Source organism: Saccopteryx leptura, chromosome 12, assembly GCF_036850995.1.
Source record: "Saccopteryx leptura isolate mSacLep1 chromosome 12, mSacLep1_pri_phased_curated, whole genome shotgun sequence".
NCBI lineage: Eukaryota > Metazoa > Chordata > Mammalia > Chiroptera > Emballonuridae > Saccopteryx > Saccopteryx leptura.
The window spans coordinates 45926575-45949992 of NC_089514.1; the positions used below are offsets into that span (position 1 = coordinate 45926575).

General features: G+C 38.0%; 1 protein-coding gene across 3 annotated transcripts in view; it reads right to left on the reverse strand.

Annotated features, from left to right (window-relative positions):
* Positions 1-23418, reverse strand: part of MAGI2 (membrane associated guanylate kinase, WW and PDZ domain containing 2) — a 1711587-nt gene that overhangs the window by 294764 nt on the left and 1393405 nt on the right. For all 3 annotated transcript variants that reach the window (XM_066354483.1, XM_066354482.1, XM_066354484.1), the window contains one exon: positions 12363-13001. In XM_066354483.1, coding sequence (XP_066210580.1) covers positions 12363-13001 — 639 coding nt within the window. The remainder of the gene's footprint in view (positions 1-12362; positions 13002-23418) is intronic.

Genomic DNA, 23418 nt, shown 5'->3' on the forward strand with positions numbered 1-23418 from the left:
AATGTCATATTAAAAAAAGATTTTATCTCATGCTTTAACATAATCAGAAGTCATATAAGACACATCAAAGGGAGAATATCTATTACATGTGTGACCCCAAACCATTCCCTATCATGGGCACACATGAGTACTTATTTCCCAGATTCTTACATTTAGTGAGACCTAGAGTGAGTTCTGGCTAATGTAATACGGGAGAAAGTGGTATGTCCCTCCCATGGCTGCACATTGGAGCCTCTTGTTAGACCCTCTCCACTTTCGCTCAGATTTTATCTCCCAGATGGTTAGAAAGGATCCAGCTGTGGACTCCAAGGCCCTAAACTCTAGGGTCTGGAGATGGAGCCTCCCTCGAGAGAAGCCTGGTCCCCGAGCCACAGTGTGGACAGTTGCCTGGGAAACCTGCTATTCAGGAACACATGCCTGGAAATCACATAAATGGAAAATAGAGTTTTATTGTGCTAAGTCCCTGAGACCTCAGGGCATATTTGTTAACATAGGAGACATTACACCATGGTCATGCACAGCTCATAGTGTGGATTTGTTACTTGGTTTTGTGTGTCAGATATGCTCTTTTCTGTTGACATCAAGTAGAAAGTTAGATTACATAAAGTTGACTATGGGCTATCCACTCTGACTTTCACCTAATCTCTCTGGGTAACACTCATTTCATATATCTAGTGCTTTTCTCTTTCAAAAATATTCCTGTATCAGATCTTGGTGAATATGGATTCTCTCTCTCTCTCTCTCTCTTTTAGCTAAAATCTCTTTTGATGATTTCTCAAGGCTTTTGTTTGTGTGGTAATAGCAGTTCTAAAATTCTTTCAAAGCTGTTTAAAAGTATTGCTTATAACTTTAACTAACTGGTTGCTTACGTATTTCTCCAAACAAGTAGTGACATAACATGAACAATAAAATATTTGGGGTAAAGTGGCATGATGTATGCAGTTTAGTCTTAAATGTCTCAGAAACACACACATGTGCATACAAGCATGCACACACTATTAAGCAAATGGGGCAAAATGTTAACAGCAATGTGGGCAATCAGTACTATACCAAATGGTTCTGTGTACTATACATGTAATTTTTATGTGAATTTGAAACTATTTCTAAACACATTATCTCAAAAAAAATGTTAGCATTATGAAAAAAATCAACACTTCTCATAAAATTGCTTTTAATATTTCCCCCATGCAATGTAAAATGTGATACAAAGTTTTTGTCTGATTATATGCTTTTTGAAATTTTAGAGCAGTTTTCTACATAGACACAATTCTGTGTTCATGATTTTTATGCTTTGCCTTCAAACACAGCTTTGATATTGTTAATGCTGCCTCTCAAATACTCTGAATTTTATTTAAATGTAAAAGAGAGATGTAGGTTACCGTCACCATGAGAAAGAAATATTCTGATCTAGTAAAAACTTTTAAGATCATGTTTTCTAGAAACATAAAATAAATTTTTAAATGTTGATCAACTGTAATTTATAGAAGGTTCACAAATTAAGTAACGGACCTTCCTGCATTTTAATAGAAATAAGGGTGCAATACTTGACAAGGATTAATTATAGTAATTGCTTTAAAGTTGCTTGATTTTGACATCAAACAGCATCCTTGGTTTAAAGTGTAATGATTTTGTATTCTATACTAGGTTGAACACTGGCCAACAGGCTTTATTTATAAATAAACTTGTATGTTTCCTGAGCCATTAAAATAGAAAAACAATTAGTCAACTTAATCAAGTAAATAGCACCAAGAAGAAATGAGAATAATAGAATTAGTCTAAGGTAAAATGGAAAATAAAAGAAAAAATAGAGAAAATTGATTTAATTCTATTTAAATACATTTGGAATCATGAATAAAAGAGAACATTTCATAAGATAATATAAAATATAAAAATTGAGCTCAGATAAGACAGAAACTCTAAAAAAATTAAATACTATGGAAAAAGTTGAAAAATGTTGTAAAAGGGGATCTTTCCCCCACCAAACCAAACCCCAAACCCAATTCTACCTACCTGAACTAGATAATTTCAAAAGTGTATTATATTATACCTTCAAAGAATAGATAACTTTAATGTTAAATTGTTTTAAAGCAGAAAGAGAAGAAAAACTATTGATTCCTTTTATGACATCTATTATAACTTCAGTAGTAAAATCTTATAGTAAAAAACAAAACAGAACTTGAAAAAAAGCTTCAGACAAATCTCAAATATCAATGTTGATACAAAATTACATATAAAAAAGAGAATGTAGCCTGACTAGGCAGTGGTGCATTGGATAGAGCATCGGACTGGGACTTGGAGGATCCAGGTTTGAAACCTCAAGGTTGCCGGCTTGAGCGTGGGCTCATCTGGCTTGAGCGTGGGCTCACCGACCTAAGCGTGGGTCGCTGGCTTGAGCGTGAGATCATAGACATGAAACTATGGTCACTAGCTTGAGCCCAAAGGTCGCTGGCTTGAAGCCCAAGGTCGCTGGCTTGAGTTCAAGGTCGCTGGTTTGAGCAAGGGATCACTCACTCTGCTGTAGTCCCCCAGTCAAGGCACACATGAGAAAGCAATCAATGAACAACTAAGGTGCTGCAGTGACAAACTGAATGCTTCTCATCTCTGTCTCTTCCTGTCTGTCTGTTGCTATCTGTCCCTCCCCTCTGTCTCTGTCACACACACACACACACACACACACACACACACACACACACACGAATGTGGAAAACTTTATAAGTATAATATGGTTTATTTCCGGAATAAAAGGATAGTTCAATAATAAATCTCTTAATGCAATTCACCAAAGTGATAAATCAAAGCAGAAAATAATGTCTGGCCTGTGGTGGCGCAGTGGATGGAGCATCAACCTGGAAGCCAAGGTCATTAGTTTGAGACTCTGGGCTTGAGCAGTCAAGGCACGTATGACAAGCAGTCAATGAACAACTAAGTGAAGCAACTATGAGTTGATACTTCTCATTCCACCCCGTCTCTCCTCTCTCTGTAAAATCAATAAAGAGCCTCTCCTGTGGAGGTGGCACAGTGGATCAAGAGTTGGCCTGGACTGCTGAGGTCACTGGTTTGAAACTCTGAGCTTGCCCGGTTAAGTCACATAAAAGAATCAACTGCTTTTTGTTCCTCCCCCACCTTTCTCTCTCTCTCCTCTCTCTAAAATAAATAAATAAAATCTTTAAAAAATCAATAAATAAAATCTTGGGGGAAAAAAAGAGAAAATAATGATTATTTCCTTAGATTCCTTTTTCTGGCTTTTGATAAAATTCATTATCCATTTTTGACAAAGATTCTTAATGAAATAGGAATTGAGGGATATTTTCCTAACAAATATTCACTTCAAATAAAGAGCCAGTATTATATTTAACTGTGCAAAATGAGGTGGTTTAATCCAGAAATAAGATAGAAATTCCGTAACATTTCTCAAGAAATAGCAGTTAAATGTGTTAGATAAGACAAATCGGAGGCATGCAAATAGGAAAGGAGGAGACACAGTGATTGTTATTTGTAGGTGGTATAATTGTAGGCCTTGAAATCTCATGGAATGACCTGAAAAATATATGAGAAACAATACAATAACTCAGTAATGCAACTGGTTATAAAGCTAATATTCAAGAATAAATTCCAGGCTGATGGGAGATATGTAACAAAGGATATATTTGTGTTGGTATTTGTTGTCTCTCTTTAATGGAATATCAACTCCATGGAAAAAAGAATGTGGTTGGCTTGTTTATTGCTTTATCTCCAGTGCCTAAATATGACTAGTACATAGTAGGCACTCAAGAAATATTTGTTGATAAAAAAAATGTCTATGCAAAGCTAGACAGAAGTGCAAAGATACATTACTCTTTGTAACAGAAAGGCATAAAAGCAAATAAAATATTCATTAGTGGGTATCTGATTAAATAAGTAATTAAAATAATGAGGATATATATATTCTGAACTAATATATAAAGCCCTCCAAGAATTAAGTGAAAAGAAATGCAAGACACTAAGTCATAATACAAGTCTCAATACATTTAAAAAGACTGAAATCATACAAAACATGTTTTCTTACACAAATTATTAGAAATCAACAGAAAAAAATTGGGAAGTTCTCAATGTTTGACAAATGAGCCATTTCTATGTAACCTATGGGTCAGAAAAGAAATCCCAAGGAAAATAAAGTATCTTGCACTGTATAAAAAGAAAAACAGTATATCAACATTTATAAAATTCAGCTAAAGAAGTGCTTCTGGTAGAATTTGTAGCTTTGAATGCTTTTAAAAAGAGACTTAGAATCATTAAAATAAGCTTCTACCTCAAGTAGACAAAAAAGGAAAGTAAATCAAAACAAAGATAGTAGAAAGAGAAAAATTTAAAGATTAATGTGGAAAACATTGAAATAGAAAACCAAAAATCAATGACTCTAAAAGTTGGTTTTTAAAATAGATTTTAAAAAATTTTGTTAAAAATTTTATGCTAATGAATTTTAGAACTGAGATAAATGGAAAAATTCCTAAAAGTATATAAATTCCCAAAACCAACTCAAGAAGAAATAGAAAATTGAAAGAGACCGAAGTCAAAGTCAAAGAAACAAATTTCATCAGTGACTAAAACTCTTTCTACAAATAAAAACCCAGACCAGATGGCTTCACTAGTGAATTCTATCAAACTTTGAAGGAAAAAATAATAACCCTATGCAAACTCTTTCTGAAAATAGAAGGATAAATAATTTCCAACACATTTTATGAGGCCAGTATTATTTTGACATAAAAGTCAGAAACTATAGAAAATCTCCCTACAAACAGATTTAACAATTAACAAAATATAAAGAAACAGATTCCAGCAACATACAAAAAGGTAAATTGGACTTCATTAAAATTTAAAACAATTTTTGCTTCAAAAGGTACCATTAAGAAAATGAAAAGCGAGTCTCAGCTTCCAGTCAAAATGGAGGTATACATTCCCCAACAACCATTTCAAAATTATACTAACTACAGAACAACCATCATTCAGAACTGCCTGAAATCCAGCTGAACCGAAGTCCTACAGCTAAGGATATAATGAAGAAGCCACATCAAGACTGGTAGGAGGGACAGAGGCATGGAATGAGCTGGTCACACACCCATATGTGGCAGATAAAAATGGAGATACTGATAGGGTTATCATGGCTGCAGAGGTCTACCTTGAGGAGAAAGGGTCCCCAGTCCAGGGTTTCAGTGCCAGAAAGAGAAGTTCCCATACTTTTTTTGTTTTTTAACAGAGAGATAGAAAAAGGGACAGATAGGGATAGACAGACAAGAAGGGAGAGAGATGAGAAGCATCTAGTCTTCGTTGTGGCACCTTAGTTCTTCATTGATTGTATTCTTATATGTGCCTTAACTGGGGGTCTACAGCAGAGCAAGTGACCCCTTGCTCAAGCCAGTGACCTTTGGGCTCAAGCCAGCGACCATGGGGTCACGTCTATGAGCCCACACTCAAGCTGGAGACCTTGGGGTTTCGAATATGGGTCCTCTGCATCCCAGTCCAATGCTCTATCTACTGTGCCACCACCTGGTCAGGCCCATAACTTTTGGCTATAAAGACCAGCAGGGATTATGGCTGAGTGAGATAGATGGAGGGCTGCTGGAGTCCCAGGCATTCTTCTTAAAGAGTCCACATACAGATTTACTTGGACTCACCTCCTCTGAGTTCCAGCACTGGGACAGCAGCTCAAAAAGCACCAGGGACATATGGGGAGGAACTGAATTGTCTGGCATCAAAGCTAGTGCTGGAGGGGCAGCTTTCTCCCTGACGAAGTGTTGGCAAATGCCATTGTACTTTTCTTGACCTTCTTCCAAAACAGTCAGCAGGTGGGTGCCATATCTGAATCCCCATCAACCCTGCCAGCATGGTTCACCCTGCCCTGGTATTTCCTGAGACCCTGCCACACCAACTTTCCAGCCTACCCAAGCTCTTTCCAGTGGCTTTTCCATACAGATGGCCAATCTTTGGCTCATGCATCATACTTTCTTTTTTTTTTTTTTTTTTTATAAAATCTTTTTATTTTATTTTTTAAAATTTATTTATTTATTTATTCATTTTAGAGATGAGAGAGAGAGACAGAGAGAGAGATAGAGAGAGAGAAGGGTGGGAGGAGCTGGAAGCATCAACTCCCATATGTGCCTTGACCAGGCAAGCCCAGGGTTTTGAACCAGCGACCTCAGCATTTCCAGGTCAATGCTTTATCCACTGCGCCACCACAGGTCAGGCTTTTTAAAAAATTTTTTTTATTTATTCATTTTAGAGAGGAGAGGGAGAGAAAGAGAGAGAGAGAGAGAGGAGAGGCAGAGAGAGAGAAGGGGGGAGGAGCTGGAACCATCAACTCCCATATGTGCCTTGACCAGGCAAGCCCAGGGTTTTGAACCGGCAACCCCAGCATTTCCAGGTCGACGCTTTATCCACTGCGCCACCACAGGTCAGCATACTTTCTTAATATGTCTCAAACAAGTAGCATCTGGTCTTGGCATTCCCCATACTTCTTGCTAAGTTGTCCCAGGCCTACCCTTGGTCTGCAGCTTGGCCTCTCCTGGGGACCTCCTAGACCAGCAGAAATAGCAGCCATCTTCAGATTGCTTTGTAGCTCATGTTAGTGTCTCTGAGCAGAATGCAGGCAGTGGCTGACCTTGGCCTGCACCTACCAGGAGGTTCCAGAGTCAGTATACCCAGTGGACAACTTTAGACCACATCAAAGAACTGCCCAACCACCTCTACAAGTGACACATTCAAAGGGGAAGACAGAGGGGCCACAAGAGCCCCGATGAAGCAAATCCTGCTCCATGGGTGGCCCCCTGCATAGCTGATCTTTTGTGGTAGTCCAAGCCCAGTCCTCACAGACAATTGGCCTGAGGCGTAAATTCCACCAATTGATGTGCCAACAGCAATCAAGGCTCAATTACAACAGGAGGGTCTACACAGCCCAGGTGGCACACCTAGAGTGCCCAGCTTGGGCGAATGGGGAGGCTCTGCCACTGGACTCCACAGAACACCTCCTATGTAAGGTCACTGTACTCTGCAGAACACCTCCTATGTAAGGTCACTGGAACCTACAGAACACCTACCATGTGAGGTCACTGTACTCTACAGAACACCTCCTATGTAAGGTCACTGTACTCTACAGAACACCTCCTATGTAAGGTCACTGTACTCTACAGAACACCTCCTATGTGAGGTCACTGGACTCTACAGAACACCTCCTATGTGAGGTCACTGTACTCTACAGAACACCTCCTATGTAAGGTCACTGTACTCTACAGAACACCTCCTATGTGAGGTCACTGGACTCTACAGAACACCTCCTATGTAAGGTCACTGTACTCTGCAGAACACCTCCTATGTAAGGTCACTGTACTCTACAGAACACCTCCTATGTAAGGTCACTGGACCCTACAGAACACCTCCTATGTAAGGTCACTGGACTCCACAGAACACCTCCTATGTAAGGTCACTGTACTCTACAGAACACCTACCATGTAAGGTCACTGTACTCTGCAGAACACCTCCTATGTAAGGTCACTGTACTCTGCAGAACACCTCCTATGTAAGGTCACTGGAACCTACAGAACACCTACCATGTAAGGTCACTGTACCAAGCCTGGGGGATGTAGCAGCTCTACCTACCTCAGAGAAACAAACACAGGCAGGCTTCCAAAAGGAGGAGACAAAGAAACACGTCCCAAATGAAAGAACAGAACAAAACTTCAGAAAAATAACTAAATACAATGGAGACAAGCAATTTACCAGATGCAGAGTTCAAAACACTGGTTATAAGGATGCTCAATGAACCTAGGGGAAGAGTAGAGGAACTTAGTAAGAACTTCAACAGCATAAAAATAACATGGAAACCAAAAAAAAGAACCAGTCAGAAATGAAGGATACATCTACTGAAATGAAGAATAATATACAGAAAATCAACATTAGAGAAGATGAAGCTGAGAATCAAATCAGTGATTTGGAATATAAGAAAGCAATAAACAAAAACAAAAAACATACCTAATTGAAACAGCAAAAACAAAACAAAACAAAACAAACAAAAAAACCCTCCTCAAAAAATCGAAATAGTGTGTAAGGGCCTCTGAGACAACTTCAAGTGCACCAACATTTGCATCATGGGGGTGCCCGAAAGAGAAGAAAAAGAGAAAGAAATTAAAAACCTATTTGACAAAATGACAGAAAACTTCCTTAACATGGTGAAGAAAACAGACATACAAATCCAGGAAGCATACACAGTTCTAAACAAGATGAATCCAAAAAGGCCCACACCAAGACAAATTATAATTAAAATGCAAAGGTTAAAGAGAAAAGAGAGAATCTTAAAAGTAGTGAGAGAATAGTGGCCATGGCCAGCTGACTCAGCGGTAGAGCATCAGCCCAGCCGTGGATGTCCCAGGTCCGATTCCTGGACAGAGCACACAGGAGAAGCAACCATCTACTTCTCTCCTCTCTCCCTCTCCCTTCTCTCTATCTCTTACTTCCCCTCCTGCAGCCATGGCTCAGTTGGAGAAAGTTGGCCCAGGGAGCTGAGGATGGCTCTATGGCCTCACCTCAGGTGTTAAAAATAGCTTGGTTGTCAAGCAAGAGACTCAGATGAGCAGAGCATTGCCCTATAGGGTACCTGCCACATGGATCCTGGTCAGAGTGTATGCAGGAGTCTGTCTCTCTGACTCTTTACTTCTCACTTAAGGAAAAAAAAAAAAAAAGAAAAGCAGTTAGCTAGTTACAAGGGAGCCCCCATAAGATTGTCAGCTATTTCTCAACAGAAACTTTGCATACCAGAAGGAATTGGCAAGAAATATTTGAAGTGATGAAAAGCAAGGACATACAACATATTACTCTACCCAGCAAAGCTATCATTTAGAATCAAAAGACATATGCAGAGCTTCCCAGACAAGAAACAGCTAGAGGAGTCCATCATTACCAAACCAGTATTACACGAGATGTTAAAGGATCTTCTTTAAGAAGAAAAAGGGAAAAAAATAAAAATGTGAACAATAAAATGGCAATATATATATATTAATATAATATTTTATGTCAACTGTAATTGAAATGAGAAAAAAATGAAGAAAATGAAAAGACAAGCCACAGACTAGGAAAAAAATATTTGAAAATCATATATCTTAGAAAAAACTTGTGCTCAGAGTATATAAAGAACTTTTACAACTCCAGAAGACAAACACCCCAATAAATATATACGTGGGCAAAGTACTGAGTGGGCATGTCACCAAAGAAGGTATGTTTATGCTAGTAAACACATGAAAAGTTTAGAGAAATATAAATTAAAACTACAAAAAGCATCACCATATACCCACAAGAATGACTATAATAAAAAAGACTGTTGATACCAAGTATGAGCAATAATGGGCAGAAACTGGAAATCTCATACATTGCGAGTGGCTATATAAAAGGACAATTTTTGAAATATTCTGTCAATTTCTTAACTTAAATACATACTTGTCACATAACCCAGCAGTACCACTTCCAGGTATCTATCCAGGAAAAGTGAAAATATATGTGCACACAAACACTTCTATCTAAATGTTTACAGCAGCATTATTCATAAATGTGAAGAACTAAAAACAACTCATGTCCTTCTACTGACGAATGGATTAAAAAAAGTGGTATATCCATACAATGAAATATTAGTAATAAAAGAAGTAAATTAGTCATAAGAGCACCAACATGGGTAAATCTCAGCAGCACTATATTAAGCAAAAGATTACATTCTGTATGATCTCATTTATAAAAAATCTTGTACAATTCAGAAAGGACATTATGATAATATGGGACTAGGGGATTTAGGATGATGGATGTTCTAAGGATTATGGTGATTGTTACACAACAATATCATTTTAGCAAAACTTACTGTAGTATATACACTTACAATTGCTGAATTTCATGGCATACAAATTGTATGACAATGTGTGTGTTAAAAGAAAGAATTAGCACAATATAAAAAATTAAATCATGTACATTATTATTTTTAAAATAAAATCATCCTAGTAAATTATTAAAAACAAGCAAACAAAGAAACAAAGAACCATGATCCTGTTATAAAGACCCAAGCCCGTGAACTTGCTCTTGCAGATCTATACTTATCTGAATGAGGCCAGCCATAAGCACTTATGAGTAGCCTCTACTAATATAATCAAAGTGAACTTGATCACAAAACCATGTGTTCATTCCTATTAATTTCAGAGATGAATGCAAATTGTGGGAATTTGGGGAAACATGAGGGGTTTTTGACTAGAAGTACTTTAAGCATCACAGAGTACAACATTCTGCAATTCTACACTTGCCACAAAATAAAAACCAATTCCTTATTCCCAAACACAAACAAAACTGAATATTTGAGGTTTAAATGGGAGAGGACAGAAGGGAAAAAGCAAGCAAAAGTAGGGTAATCTAGCTGGCATACAATAAATGTTTTCAGAATAGGTACTAATTGCAAAAATATAAATAAATACAGATTGCATAACAATATGTATTATGTACTATATAATAAATACATGTAAACAAAAATTTCAAAATACTTTTTTCTGCTATCCATGCCTTTACAAAAGTCATTAATATAAAAGGTGTCCAAACTTGTTTCTATGAATCTTAGTGTACACTGCATGCTCATTTTTAGTTATACCTTTTAATATCAAGAACCTGTTACAAAGACTTGATTTTTCAATTGCACATTATGAAGATAGAGTTATTTAATTAATAATATTTGGTTTGCTCTAGCTGGGTAGCTCAGTTGGTTAGAACATTGTGCTAATACGCTAAGGTTGTAGGTTTAATGTCTGGTCAGGGTGCATATAAGAATCAACCAATGAATGCATAAATAAGTGGAACAGCAAATCAATGTCTCTCTCTCTCTCTCTTTCTCCTTTCCTTTGTGTCTCTAAAATTAATCAACCAAAAATTTAAAAATAATATTTGTTTTAATCTTAAATAAGCAATGAGAGAAATTAAAATATACTGTTAATATTTAATTATCAAGATTCAAGAGCTATTTTTTAACAATGCCTTAAGAAAGTAAAAATTAAGATTTAGCACTGTTTTGCTTTCTTTTTTTTTAATATAGAAACCTCATGTATAGTTTGTATTGTGTTCACAAATGCTTAGTATTTGGTGTCAACACCTTTTTACACAAGGAAGCAACAATGTAGATACTTTCTGGGAGGGGAAACACCTGCAGAGAAGGCCAAATAAATCACAAAAGAAACTTCTTTTAGCTTGGACCACTTCATTTGCATTTCAAACTGACAGGGCTTCATGCTGTATTTAGAGCTTTGAATAGGCAATCACATGTGTGTTCTTCACGCATGAGTTCCTCACAGTATTGCTCCTTTGACCCATCCCTGCTGTAGTTTGGGTGCTAATGTAGACTCAACAGACATGTAATGAGCACCTATTACAGGCTATCCAGTAATGAAAACACTACCATCAGGTTAGCTAGTATTGCCCCACTGTAACACATGAGACATCTGGTTAACAGGTCTTAGCCTGAGTGCTTTCATTTCCACTGTTTTCAAATGTCCTTTCTATCTATGAGCTTTCTCTCCTTTTTCTCCCGTGTTCCATGGATAATCAAGAGCGAAGGAGCTGAGACATGCCTAGCGCATCCCTTTCCCACAGAGAAGGTAGAAGGGGAACAGTATCCAGGGTTCATGGTCCTGCCACACTCCTCACTGGTCCCCTTTCCATCTGTTGCCTGCAACATGCAGCCCAGAATCTAAGCCCTAGCCCTGTTCCACAACTGTCTTCTCCGGTCCTGAAAGGCACGACGTGTAATCGCTGCTGGAGCAGTCCCTAGAGTAGTGGGAAAAGGCAACGCGACTCTGAAATATTTGTCCACGCTGACACAACTCCCAGTGATCTCTATGGGGATTAGCAAGTTTATATTGGGGCTTGGAAGGAGTTGAACCAGCTTCCGTGTACTAACCTGGAACCCTAAACATAATCCAGAGAATTGAGTCCTTTGGGAAAATCAGGCTTCTTTAGATTAAGTCAATGAGAAATCAGTTTGAGGTCTCTACAACTGATACATCAACAAACTTTTGGACTATGATCCACTTATACTTGGGGTTTCAATGTTTACTCTCCAAGTTCATGGCAATATAAACCTGTAAGACTGAAAGCACTATTTTTGTTATATCTAATATAAAACAGAGAGAGATACATTCTCAAAATTAAAAAAAATTAAAACAGATTCCTGAACTCATATTTTTCTCTTAATCTTTTACCTTTATTTTTTAAAGTATAATTTCATTTGACTCCAGAGAAACTTCCATTCTTGCAATATTATTGTAAAAATCTTTCTGTTTTACCTGCATCTTTCACTGCTGAGCCCATTTTTCTCTTACCTCCTCGATGGATAATCAGAGAAGTCTCACTTCCAATGGGACAGTCCTTAAGTATATCCACTACTTCCGTATGGCTCAAGTTCTGTGCATTCTGCTGGTTGATCTCAACAATGAGGTCGCCTTCACACAGGCCAGGGCAGCCCTGAATGTCAAGTATTTGTTTCACTCGCTGTCCTGTAGGACTGTCAGCAATAGTGAAGCCAAAGCCCTGGGCACCTTTCACAATGGTTAAGGTCATAAGTTCAGCTTGGGTGGCGCCAGATGAGGCCATAGACACGTTGTCGTCATGGACAGGCGGTGGATACGTGCCATCTAGCTGGCCATCTGCTGGCATTGAGTGCAAAGAATGAGGCGGCCGATCTGTTATATCTGGAACTGACTGTGAGGTCCGAGAAATGTATTCCAAATACGTTTCATAGTTATGTCTTCCATTGACCATCACTGGAGGTGGCCTCTCCATTATTGCAAGGGGTGGCACCATGCTGTTAGCAGGATCTTCAGGGTCAAAGGGCAAAGGGTAGCCACGACACAACACCAGGCTGACACTCTGACCAATAGGAACAGACTGGAAAAGTTTGACTACATCTGCATGAGTGTGCCCAAGGACACAAACTTCATTAATATAGACAATGACATCACCTGCAAGGGAAAAAGAAAGATTTGAAAATGTGAGGTAAGTTCAATTAATGCTGATGTGAAGAAATGCAATTATTGATGAGACTAGTGAAGGTGGTGCTCCGTTCTCAATAAGCAGTGAGGACGTCAATGAAAATAATATTTAAATATACTGTAGGTGACTCAAGGTTACGACAGGCCTGCCAACAGATAAACTGATCAAATGCTGAAAAAAACATTCTATGGTTATTTTTGAAGTTCAGAAACAACTTTGTATTTAGAAAGAAAGGGTCAGAAGGAAAAGCTGAGCAGAATTTGTGCCGTGAAGAATCACTCTCTATGCTTCCTTATCAGCTTCACTTCTATCTTCAGTGTGTTTCAACAATACAAATTTCACCTTATTCAGAAGTAGTGGTCATAAGTTTTGGATGAAAACTTTCGAGCCCCAGTACATGGTTTTGTTTTTGGTATCACTTGTCTAAGCCAACTGCCTTTTTTCATTTTTATACAAAAGGGAAATACTTTGCCCATTATATTTCTTACCTATAGCAAGGTGTAACTGCAAAGGTATAAGGTACACACAAGTAAAGGTCAAAAGTGCAGTTACTGGGATCAGAGATCAGCGCCCATATTCTGGCTCTCCTGCTTAGCAGATATGTAACATTGGGCAAATGATTTACCTACTTAGAGCCACAGTTTCCATCTGTGAAGTTGTGAGTATGAAATAAGGCAGAAAAAGTGCTTGGTGAAGTGCTTGATGCATGGTGAGTGTGCAATCAATGTGGAACATTAATAATATTATTATTGCTGGGACTGTGGCTTTCAAACAGGAAGCTATCAGAGATCCATGCTCTCATCTTACATAAGTTGATATTTCTGTAGATATTTTTAAAGAAAAGGCATTTGTCTACTCTCCCAATGAACTTTCATAGAGTTACAGAAGTCCACTGGTAAAAAGTTAATTTTGTGATATTAAAAGTGCCGCAGGCCCTGGCTGGTTGGTTAAGTGGTTGAGCTTTGGCCTGGCGTGTGGATATCCTGGGTTCAATTACCGGTCAGGGCACCTAGGAGAAGCATCCATCTGCTTCTCCACCCCACCCCTTGTCGCTTCTCTCTCTCTTTCTTCCCCTCCTGCAGCCCTGGCTCTATTACAGCGAGTTGGCCCAGGGTGCTGAGGATGGCTCTATAGCTTCCACCTCAGGCACTAAGAAGAGCTCGGTTGCTGAGCAATAATGCAACATCCCAGATGGGCAGAGCATCGCCCCCTAGTGGGCTTGCTGAGTGGATCCCAGTTGGGGTGTACGAAGGAGTCTGTCTCTGCCTCCCCTCCTCTCACTGAATTAAAAAAAGTGCTCCAAATGCAAATTATTCATTATAAAATATATTCAAGCAAATTGTATTTCTTCCTTAAAAATGAAGAAAATGTTTGAGATAATTGTTTTAAAAAATCAATTATGTCGGAATAACAATTTTGTTTTTGGAGAACTGTTCTATCATGGATTAGTATTTTCTTATCCTCATAGACCATAATATTTGAGAATCAAACTTGCAAATTGAGATTGTGCCAGACCGTGCTGAAGAGTATGATAAGAATTGAAAACCATGTTTCCCATATTGTCAAATGTGGAACTCAGCAGACATCCATTTACCGAGATCGTCTGATGGGCAGCATCAGTGGCTAGGCACTGCGTTCTAAGACATCCTTGCCCATCAAAGCTGCAAACACCAAAAATGAAAAACAGAATTGAACTTTCAGAGTTAAATACTTTTCTGGCCTTTCTTTGGTGTTTGTTATAAAAAAAATTTATTTACTAAATGCACTTAGAAATAATTCTATGAATAAAAGGGTTGAGTAAAATGAGCTCAGCAATATAGACTTAGTTAACATTCAGTTCCAAATGCTAAAGAATTACTTTAAAAACCTAATGAGAAGGAGACAGAAAAGTCAAACATTTCCAAGGATTTAGGTCAAGTCTGATTCTAGGAAATGTCACAGACTGTATGTTTGATCCCGGGCAATGCGAGTCTTCAATTATGTCTATCAGAAAGGTGCTGGTGTAATGGCTTGGACATCGGACCAGGACTCAGGACTGAACCAGGATGGACAAGCTCTACTACGATTCCTCACTGGACTGCGATGCTGGGGATCTCTGGTATCCTTTCTAACTGGTTCTGCTCACCCCAGAGAAGTAACTGATCCAGACAGAGTTTTCCCTTTTCCTGTTGCCTCTTTTATTTTTAAAGTTATCATATGTTTACACATCAGAATGTCGAAAGAATAATAAATACCTACGCACGACTTCCCTACCATCCAGCTTAATCACTAGCCCTGCTCCTGCTGGTTGAAGAGCCGTAGGTAGCAGCCTCTCCCGTTTCTGTTCCTTCTTGCTCTTTTCAAAGGTAACCACTGTCCTGCATTTAAGGTTTCTTATTCATGTGCACTTTATATTTTTATGAAATATCTGCACACTCATAAATAATATGTCTAAATACTATTTAATCCCTGAATAATATCTCTAAAATATGTTTTTGCATATTTTAAACCTTTGGTAAATGATATACATATTAATCTTCTGTAATTTCCTTCAAATTATATTTGTGTATTTATCTACTTTGATACTTGCACCTCAAATTCATTATTTTTCATTGTGCTATAGTATCTATTAGGTGACTACATTGCTACATATTAATATTCACACAGTCTTCCATTCATGGACACTGGGATTCTTGTGAGTTTTTGTTCAAGATAACTGTTGTGAACCTCTCTCCATGGCCTTGTGAACTCACAAAGAGTTTTTCTGAGGTGTGAACTTTGGCATAGAACTGCCGGGCATAAGCCATGTGCATCTTCACCTTTGTTAGACATTGGCAAGTGGTGACAAAATAGGCTAAATCCATTTATACTCTCAGCGGTGATGTATCCGAGTTTCCACTGCTTCCCATCTGAAACAGTACTTGGCATTCTCAGACTTTTAATTTCCACTAATCTAATGGGTGTGATCATGGTTTTAATTTGTATTCCCCGGATTGCTAGTGAGGATGAGCAATTTCTTATGTTTATTAGTCATCTGGGTTTTGTTTGCAGTACATCTCATTTCCCATTTTTTTATTTGGGTAGTTTCTTTCTTTCTTTATTTTTTTCTTTCTCTCTCTCTCTCTCTCTCTCTTTCTCTCTCTCTCTCTTACCTTCTTTCACACAGTGACTATATTTATGCCCATTTCCATTCTTGGTCTGATATTTTCTGTAGGTTCGGGAGGCTGCATGATATGGAAGATATTATGAGTGTTGGGAGGCCAACCAACTTTTGTCTGATTTCCAGCTCCAGTACTTACTAGACTTTCAAAACTAACTTTAATCCTCTGTGACTCAGATTCTTCAGAACTAAAGAGGAACAATAATAATAGCAACTTATTGATCTAAGGGAAATAAATGAGATCATGCAGGTGAAATGGTTTATAAGCTGTAAAATGTTATGCAAAGGATGATTGCTAGCTCAGTAACTATATGCCTTTGGTTGTACTCTTCTATAAAATCAGGGCAGTCCCACCAAGATATTCCCACCACAGTCATACTCAAAGATTATTATCGGTTTTGGAGCAGGCAAGTCAAAGGCAGGAAGGTAAAAAATGCTACTCTCCTCTCAGGTTCTCCTTAACTTTAATCACTGTGAATAAACTCCCCAAACCCCAAGCATGCTTCACCCTTCCCTCTGCTATGCCAGAAATTCATAGAGGAAAAAGAATTAAGGGTAATGTTCAAAGCTCTCAAGGTTCCCTGCCAGGTCTAAAGAGTAGTTATTTAATTATAGTGATTAATGTTATCTATTTTTGAGTTTTAACATGATCTTGCTATTTAGAAACAATGAGAACAACTTGTGGTTCTTAGTAAGACTGCCGTTGATCATTTATCCATGCTTTCCACTTGGAGGAATTTTTCAAGTCATTAAGCAAGGGAGTGATATAGGACCCTACAATAATATCTTTGTGGAGCTATGCAGGAGACTTCTGAATGTAAAGAATGGATGGTCAGTTATCACACTTAAATCTATCTAACAATTGCTCACTTTAAAAAATATATAGATGCCTCCACACGCACCATGCCACAATTGTTGTAGGTGGGCATGTAAACAAACATGTGCTTATTCAGATAGAACTGATTGGGGAGGATATTTATAGACAGTGCTTTATGAATGTCACTTACATGTTGAGAAATAAAAATATGAGCCACCTGGTATATGTCATCTGATGGTTCCATGCCAAGTCCTGGGACAGACTGGGCTTAAGAGCACACAAAGGGGTGCCATTAGGAAACTGGCACGGCCCCACCTCGGCTGGCCTACTGAGGAGGGAGAGTTGGAAAAGAGTCACTTGATCTCTCTATCTCACAATTTCTTCTTTTATAAAATGAGAATTAAAACATCTCCGCTATTTTCTCTTTCACAGGGCTACTGTGAGAATGAGATTATGCATGTAAAACTTTTAATTTTATCAAAGAAATGTTTTCCCTTAAAATAAGATGATGCATTTCTTTTGAACCAATACCTAATTTTTTGTTCAGTTCAGTGAACTGGTTGTTAAAATGGCACTTGTAATCAGGGTTCTCTCTAAGGTGGGCTCCTGGGCAGCTGTCCAATGTGGAAATCACAAATTTACATTCCTTACTCTTTTTTAACATTCATCTGCACAACAGCATATTCTAAGTGCCCATAGTAATGTTCATTCCATCCATAGGTGAAAAACATTGCAAGTGAGGACACCAATCAAGAAGCAATATGGAAATATCTTAAATAACAGATTTATTGTTTTTCTTTCAGGTATTATTTAATATTTTTTCATTAATATTTTAAAACTTTCTTGTAATCTAGTTTTGTGTACCTATTTTATTGTTCTCATTTAACTGTTAAATGCATGAGATAATAAACTACCTTTCAGTATATCTTTTTTTAATACTTAAACAGTCATTAGGGCAGAGAACCAGTTGTTAAATTATTTGAATTCCACCACTGATTTCAAAGTGCAAGAAGAGGAGAGTGGAAGTGGTGAAGCAGGAGGTTTAAAAACTGCTGGATTCTATAGGAAAACATTCTAAGATAACTGATTTTTTAGTCATGGAAACCAAAATATAATACTGGATACCTCTTGGATACTCCATCCTTTTGGATAAATAAGGCCCTCTTAAAGCATTGCTTAAAATGGGTTTATTTTTATACCTCTTTTCTCTGCTTCCACCTGTTTTACTCACAGTGGCCTGCAGAGTCTTCCTTTTAGTCTCTCACTGACCTCAGCAGTCTACCTTCTTTAACCACCGCCTTGGACCAGATAAGAATAATTCACTTCACACTTCACTTTCATTCTATGGCTTTCTCTAGTAAGTGCAAACTAGTCAATCATTTTTGTTTTATCTATCTATGTATCTATCTATGTATCTATGTATCTATCTATCTATCTATCTATCTATCTATCTATCTATCTATCTATTTATCTATCATCTATCTATTTAATTTCTCCAAGTGAGAGGAGGGGAGATAGAGAGACAGACTCCTGCATGCATCCCAACTGGGACCCACTCAGCAACCCCCATCTGGGTGGATCTCAGCCCACCTGAGGCCACGCTCTTGCAACCGAGCTATTTTTAGTGCCTGAGATGAGGGTTCCACAGGGCCATTCTCAGTGCCCCAGGCAATGCACTCAACCAATCAAGCCATGGCTGTGGGAGGGGAAGATGAAGGGGAGTGGTGGAGAAGCAGATGGTTTCTTCTCCTGTGTGCCCTGACCAGGAACCAAACCTGAGATATCCACACGCAGGATCAATGCTCCATTGCTGAGCCAACCGGCCAGGGTTTAATCATCCATACACCTACTGTTTAACACTCTGCCAAAAGTCTTTCCAATTTATTTTTGTCTTTACCACCCAATAAGTACCATTCTTGTAAAGATGGTATCTGTACTGCTCACAATTGACAGCTTGATACAGCCTTGCAGTTGAATTCTGCTGTTCTTCCATCCCCACTGCACTTCTTTTCTATGTGTAACTTCATCCCATCATTTCTGTCCCTGCCTTTTCAAAGATATCTTCCGTTTGCCTCCCCAGACTGCTCTATCTCATGCTTGTGACGACAACTTTCCCTCAGTCTTAATTCTTTTGTGGGAGTTTTCTATCTGTTGCAAGTTTTCTCCACAAAATATACAGTCTCATTACTATATTGAGAACTCTATAGGTATTTAGGATAAATTCTTATTGAATAAAGAATAGAGAGACTTTGTCAGAGGAAAACTGGAATACATTTCATAGCTAAATTTATACTGCATTTAGTATTTATAACTTCTATTTTTGTTGTCATGTAGATTTTTGCTAAAAGAAACAAAATTCTCACTATTTACAAGTACATGTACCCTACATTAAAAAATTACTATTTTTAATTTCCTCTTTAGTTAATAAGAATTGATTGACATTTATTTCAAAAGTTTGTAATCATATTTATTTATTTATTTATTTATTTTTAATGATTTTATTATTCATTTTAGAGAGAGAGAGAAAAGGGGGAAGAGCAGAAAGCATAAACTCCCATATGCGCCTTGACCAGGCAAGTTCAAGGTTTCGAACCAGCGATCTCAGTGTTCTAGGTTGAGGCTTTATCCACTGCACGACCACAGGTCAGGCATTAATATCTTTTAAAAAAAATAACATATATAATTTTTATAATAAGGAGTTTTATTATAATATTGAATATTCATTTTCACTCTATTCTACAACCCCCACAAACAAAATACAAAATAAAATTTGACATTTACTTTTGGAGTGTGCTATGCAACACTTCAGTTGAAAACAGCTGCTCTTGATAAAATTTATTTTACATGTGAGGGATTATGGTATGGTCAGAGAGACAAACAGAGTTCAAGCTGGGTCTTCTTGGGTTGCTCTCTGCACAAGTCATACAACATCAGTTTTCTCATCTGTATGCAGGAGATAACAATATCTGTTCTACATCTCTTTCGTAAGAGAGGTCTGTAAAAACGTTCTGTATATGGTACAGCACTATGGTAATGCTACATATATAAGTAATGTTTTAAAATGTTAAAAATGACCGACAATAATTGGAAAGTAAATATGTGCTAAGGATGAGAAAGAGTAGTTGTAATCTCAAATATTTGAAAAGAAACTGCTAAATTTTATTAAAGTTTACTGCTCACAATAATTAGGGGACAATTCAAAATGAATATGAAGCGATAAAATAGCCTTTAATTTTTGTGAGCAGTATATTTAGCAGGTTTGCAGAAAATTGCTACAACAGTTATGTTCATCTATGTAACTAAATACACTGTTTCCAACAAGAAAAATCAGTGCCTCATGAAAGTATCCTTGAATATTCATTCCTTTCTGGAATAGAAATACAATGTGGTTAGGGTGGAGAGGTCGGCAGACAAAAGCATGTCTCAACTGTGTAACAATGGCATTGGGCGCTGGAGAGTCTTAGAGCAGCCAAACGTGTGGATCTTGGCATATTCTCAACTGTTTTACACAGTGAGGAAGGTCCAGAAATAAGCACCTTAAAGGAAAGAGTGGGCCCTTGTCTTATTTTCTCAGGTTCCCTGATGACTCTATTATAGGATTCTATGTCTCTTATTGTCTAAAAGTTTTTCTTTACACCTAAATCTAATTTTTTTTTGCTAAACTAAGACTATTTCCTTGATATCTATTCTCATAAAGGCAAAAACATTATTCTTTTGGAATTACTTAAAAAATTTTCTAAAATTCCCAAAAGTCCTCTTGAGAGTAAAAATTATTAAAAAAAAAAAAAAGCCCTCAGTTGGAGAGATTGCACCTTGGAGGTTCCGGACCTTACTGTGGTTCTATCAACCTTAAACATCTGTCTTGCTGATACAAGATTGCAGACATCCACCAAATCAGACAGGAATGTAAAAACAAATATTAGGTTATGAAAGTATAAGAGACAGGACAAAGTGCCTCCATCAGAAGAATTTTGGTTTATTAATTCTTATGTGCTACATTGTAAATGACATTGGAATAAGGAGGTGAATCAAGCTGTAGTACTAAAGAAGTTTCAGATAATGTTCTACCCTTTCCTCCTCCATTGTGAGACAACTTGTGGCATAATGGAGAGAGCACTGATTTCGGTATCAGGAGGTTTATGTTCTTATGCCAATAATTAATGCATCCCTGGGTCTTATCCCTCATTTATTAATTTATTCACTCAAGATTTATTATAATCAACTACTACCATGAGACAGGCACCATGTTATAAAAAGAGAGGCTCGAACCAGATGATCTCTGAGGTATTTTATTTACTCTGACATTCTAAGGCAAAGGTTCTTGGATTCTACCCCTCAGACAATCACTTCACTCAGTTCCTTTCTTTGTTTTCCTATGTCCACCATATGAGGACAGGACCTTACCATCTGTTGTACGCATTTCTACAAGAGTCTCTTAGCTTTTCTTTCTGAGGTCATAACAGAAAAGACTGGGGAAGGAGGAGAGGGGAGCCTAGCATATGACCTAAATTAATAATCCCATGGGACTATGCAGTTCCCTAGTTTCACCCCAGTTTTACTCTAGGAGTTCATGGGATTGCTAATAAATCCCCCTCCTGGCCAGGACTGGCAAGGACCCAGGAGCGTGTGAAGTGCGGGGCACTGCCTCACACCGCTTCCCTGTCAATTCATCTTCCAGACCACATTCTTTGATGTTCTTTCTACTCAATGTCCTTCAGTTCCTGCTCACAGACAGAGAAGCAGTCAAAGTTCTCTAACACAGCCTCCAAGGCACTCACTCTACATTTTCAGCATTTCCTGCCTCTCCCTACCCTACTTGGCTTCAGCGGGTCTAAGCCCCGGGTTGGCCCATACACATGCTATATTCTTGTTCCCTCTAACAAATTCAAGTCCCCTTGGAAGTCACCCTCTGAGGCCAGCTGCACATTGTGACCTTCTTTCTGACCACCTCCTATTGTTGAGTGCTAATTACTTCTTCCTGTTGTGTTATTCTTCCTGACAGTTTAGTCCTTCAATCCGTTTAACCATATTCACAGCACTGGGAATTTCTCAGACCTTAGTGACAACCACTCTAACATATTGATTGTTTATCTGGCATTCACAAACTCCATCTCTCTAATTCTTACAAAATCTATATGCAATAGGCATTGTTATCTGTACTTCCTACCCATGGAAACAGAACCAAGGAGAAGTTCAATAACCTCTCTAGAATCATCTTGATAATTAGGTGAGATTCTGGAACTGAACCCAAGACTTCAACATGAATATTAAAAACTTGAAACCCTCCAAGACTTACTTTGACTTGAGGGTTCTTTTGTGTCCCTCAGTTCATATGAGTCAGAATGCTCAGTGAATGTCTTAAGTTTTTGAATATAAATATTGAGAGATGGACTGCAATATAAATTAGCTAAATTAGTGGAGGGAAGCAGTGAAGCAAATAACTGTAAACAGGGGAATCGTTGCAATAGCTCAGGGCACCTTCTGCAGCCCCAAACCTGCTGTCTGGAAGAGGGCTTTGAGAACGCCAAGGGAGAGGTGACAGGGCACTATGACCCTCAAAACTCGGTAACTGTCCCAAAACATAACTCTAGTAAAAATTGTTTCAGTAGCTGTGGGATCTTGGTTAAGCAATTTAACTTTTCTTGGTCTAGTTTCCTTTCACGTAAAATGAAGTCAGAAAAGATCTTTCTGAGGTGTGGCTTTAAGAGTTCCCATGGCTGAGACTGGAGGGCTCTCCTTCTGCGTTCATATAAGGCACTGGGGACTTCAGTGACACGGTTCAACAGGTGTGTGGCAGGGCTCTGGGACCTCATCCCAAGGTTGTCTGATTTTCTGTGAAAGCAGTTACTCCAACACTCCATGTATAGGCAGAAGAATACCAAGATCTGGGCATAACCACATCTTTCTCAAAAGAATGAAATGTTTCTTAATCACATTTTATAATTTCATCTTTGTGACCCAGTGCAGATGTTTAATTAAAAGCCTGGTTAAATTTTTTTTTTTGCTTAATTAGCAAGCATCCAACAATTACTCCTTGGCAGATGTGAATTAGTCTGACGATCTATTTACATTTCTTTTGTGTTTAGCATTGAGTGGAAAGATATATTTAAATACTTGCATTTTACTTTGTTGGAAATGAGAAAGAAAATACATGCTAAGAGAATCTAAAGGCACTGATTATTTGCTGATCTGGCAAAGATGAAACAACACTTCAAATTGAAACTCAGTAAAGACACAAAAAGAAAGCACCAAAGACCATTTCTTGGAAAGCTCCAGAGCAGAGGTTTTCTAAATAGCTCGCTCACTTCAGGAATTCAACAGGATAAAATGGTCAGTGAATTTGTCATTTCTCTAAAACAATGTAATGAATTTTAAATACCAAAACAATGACCAGTAAGCTTTCAAGGGGACCCTATTAAATAAAAATAGG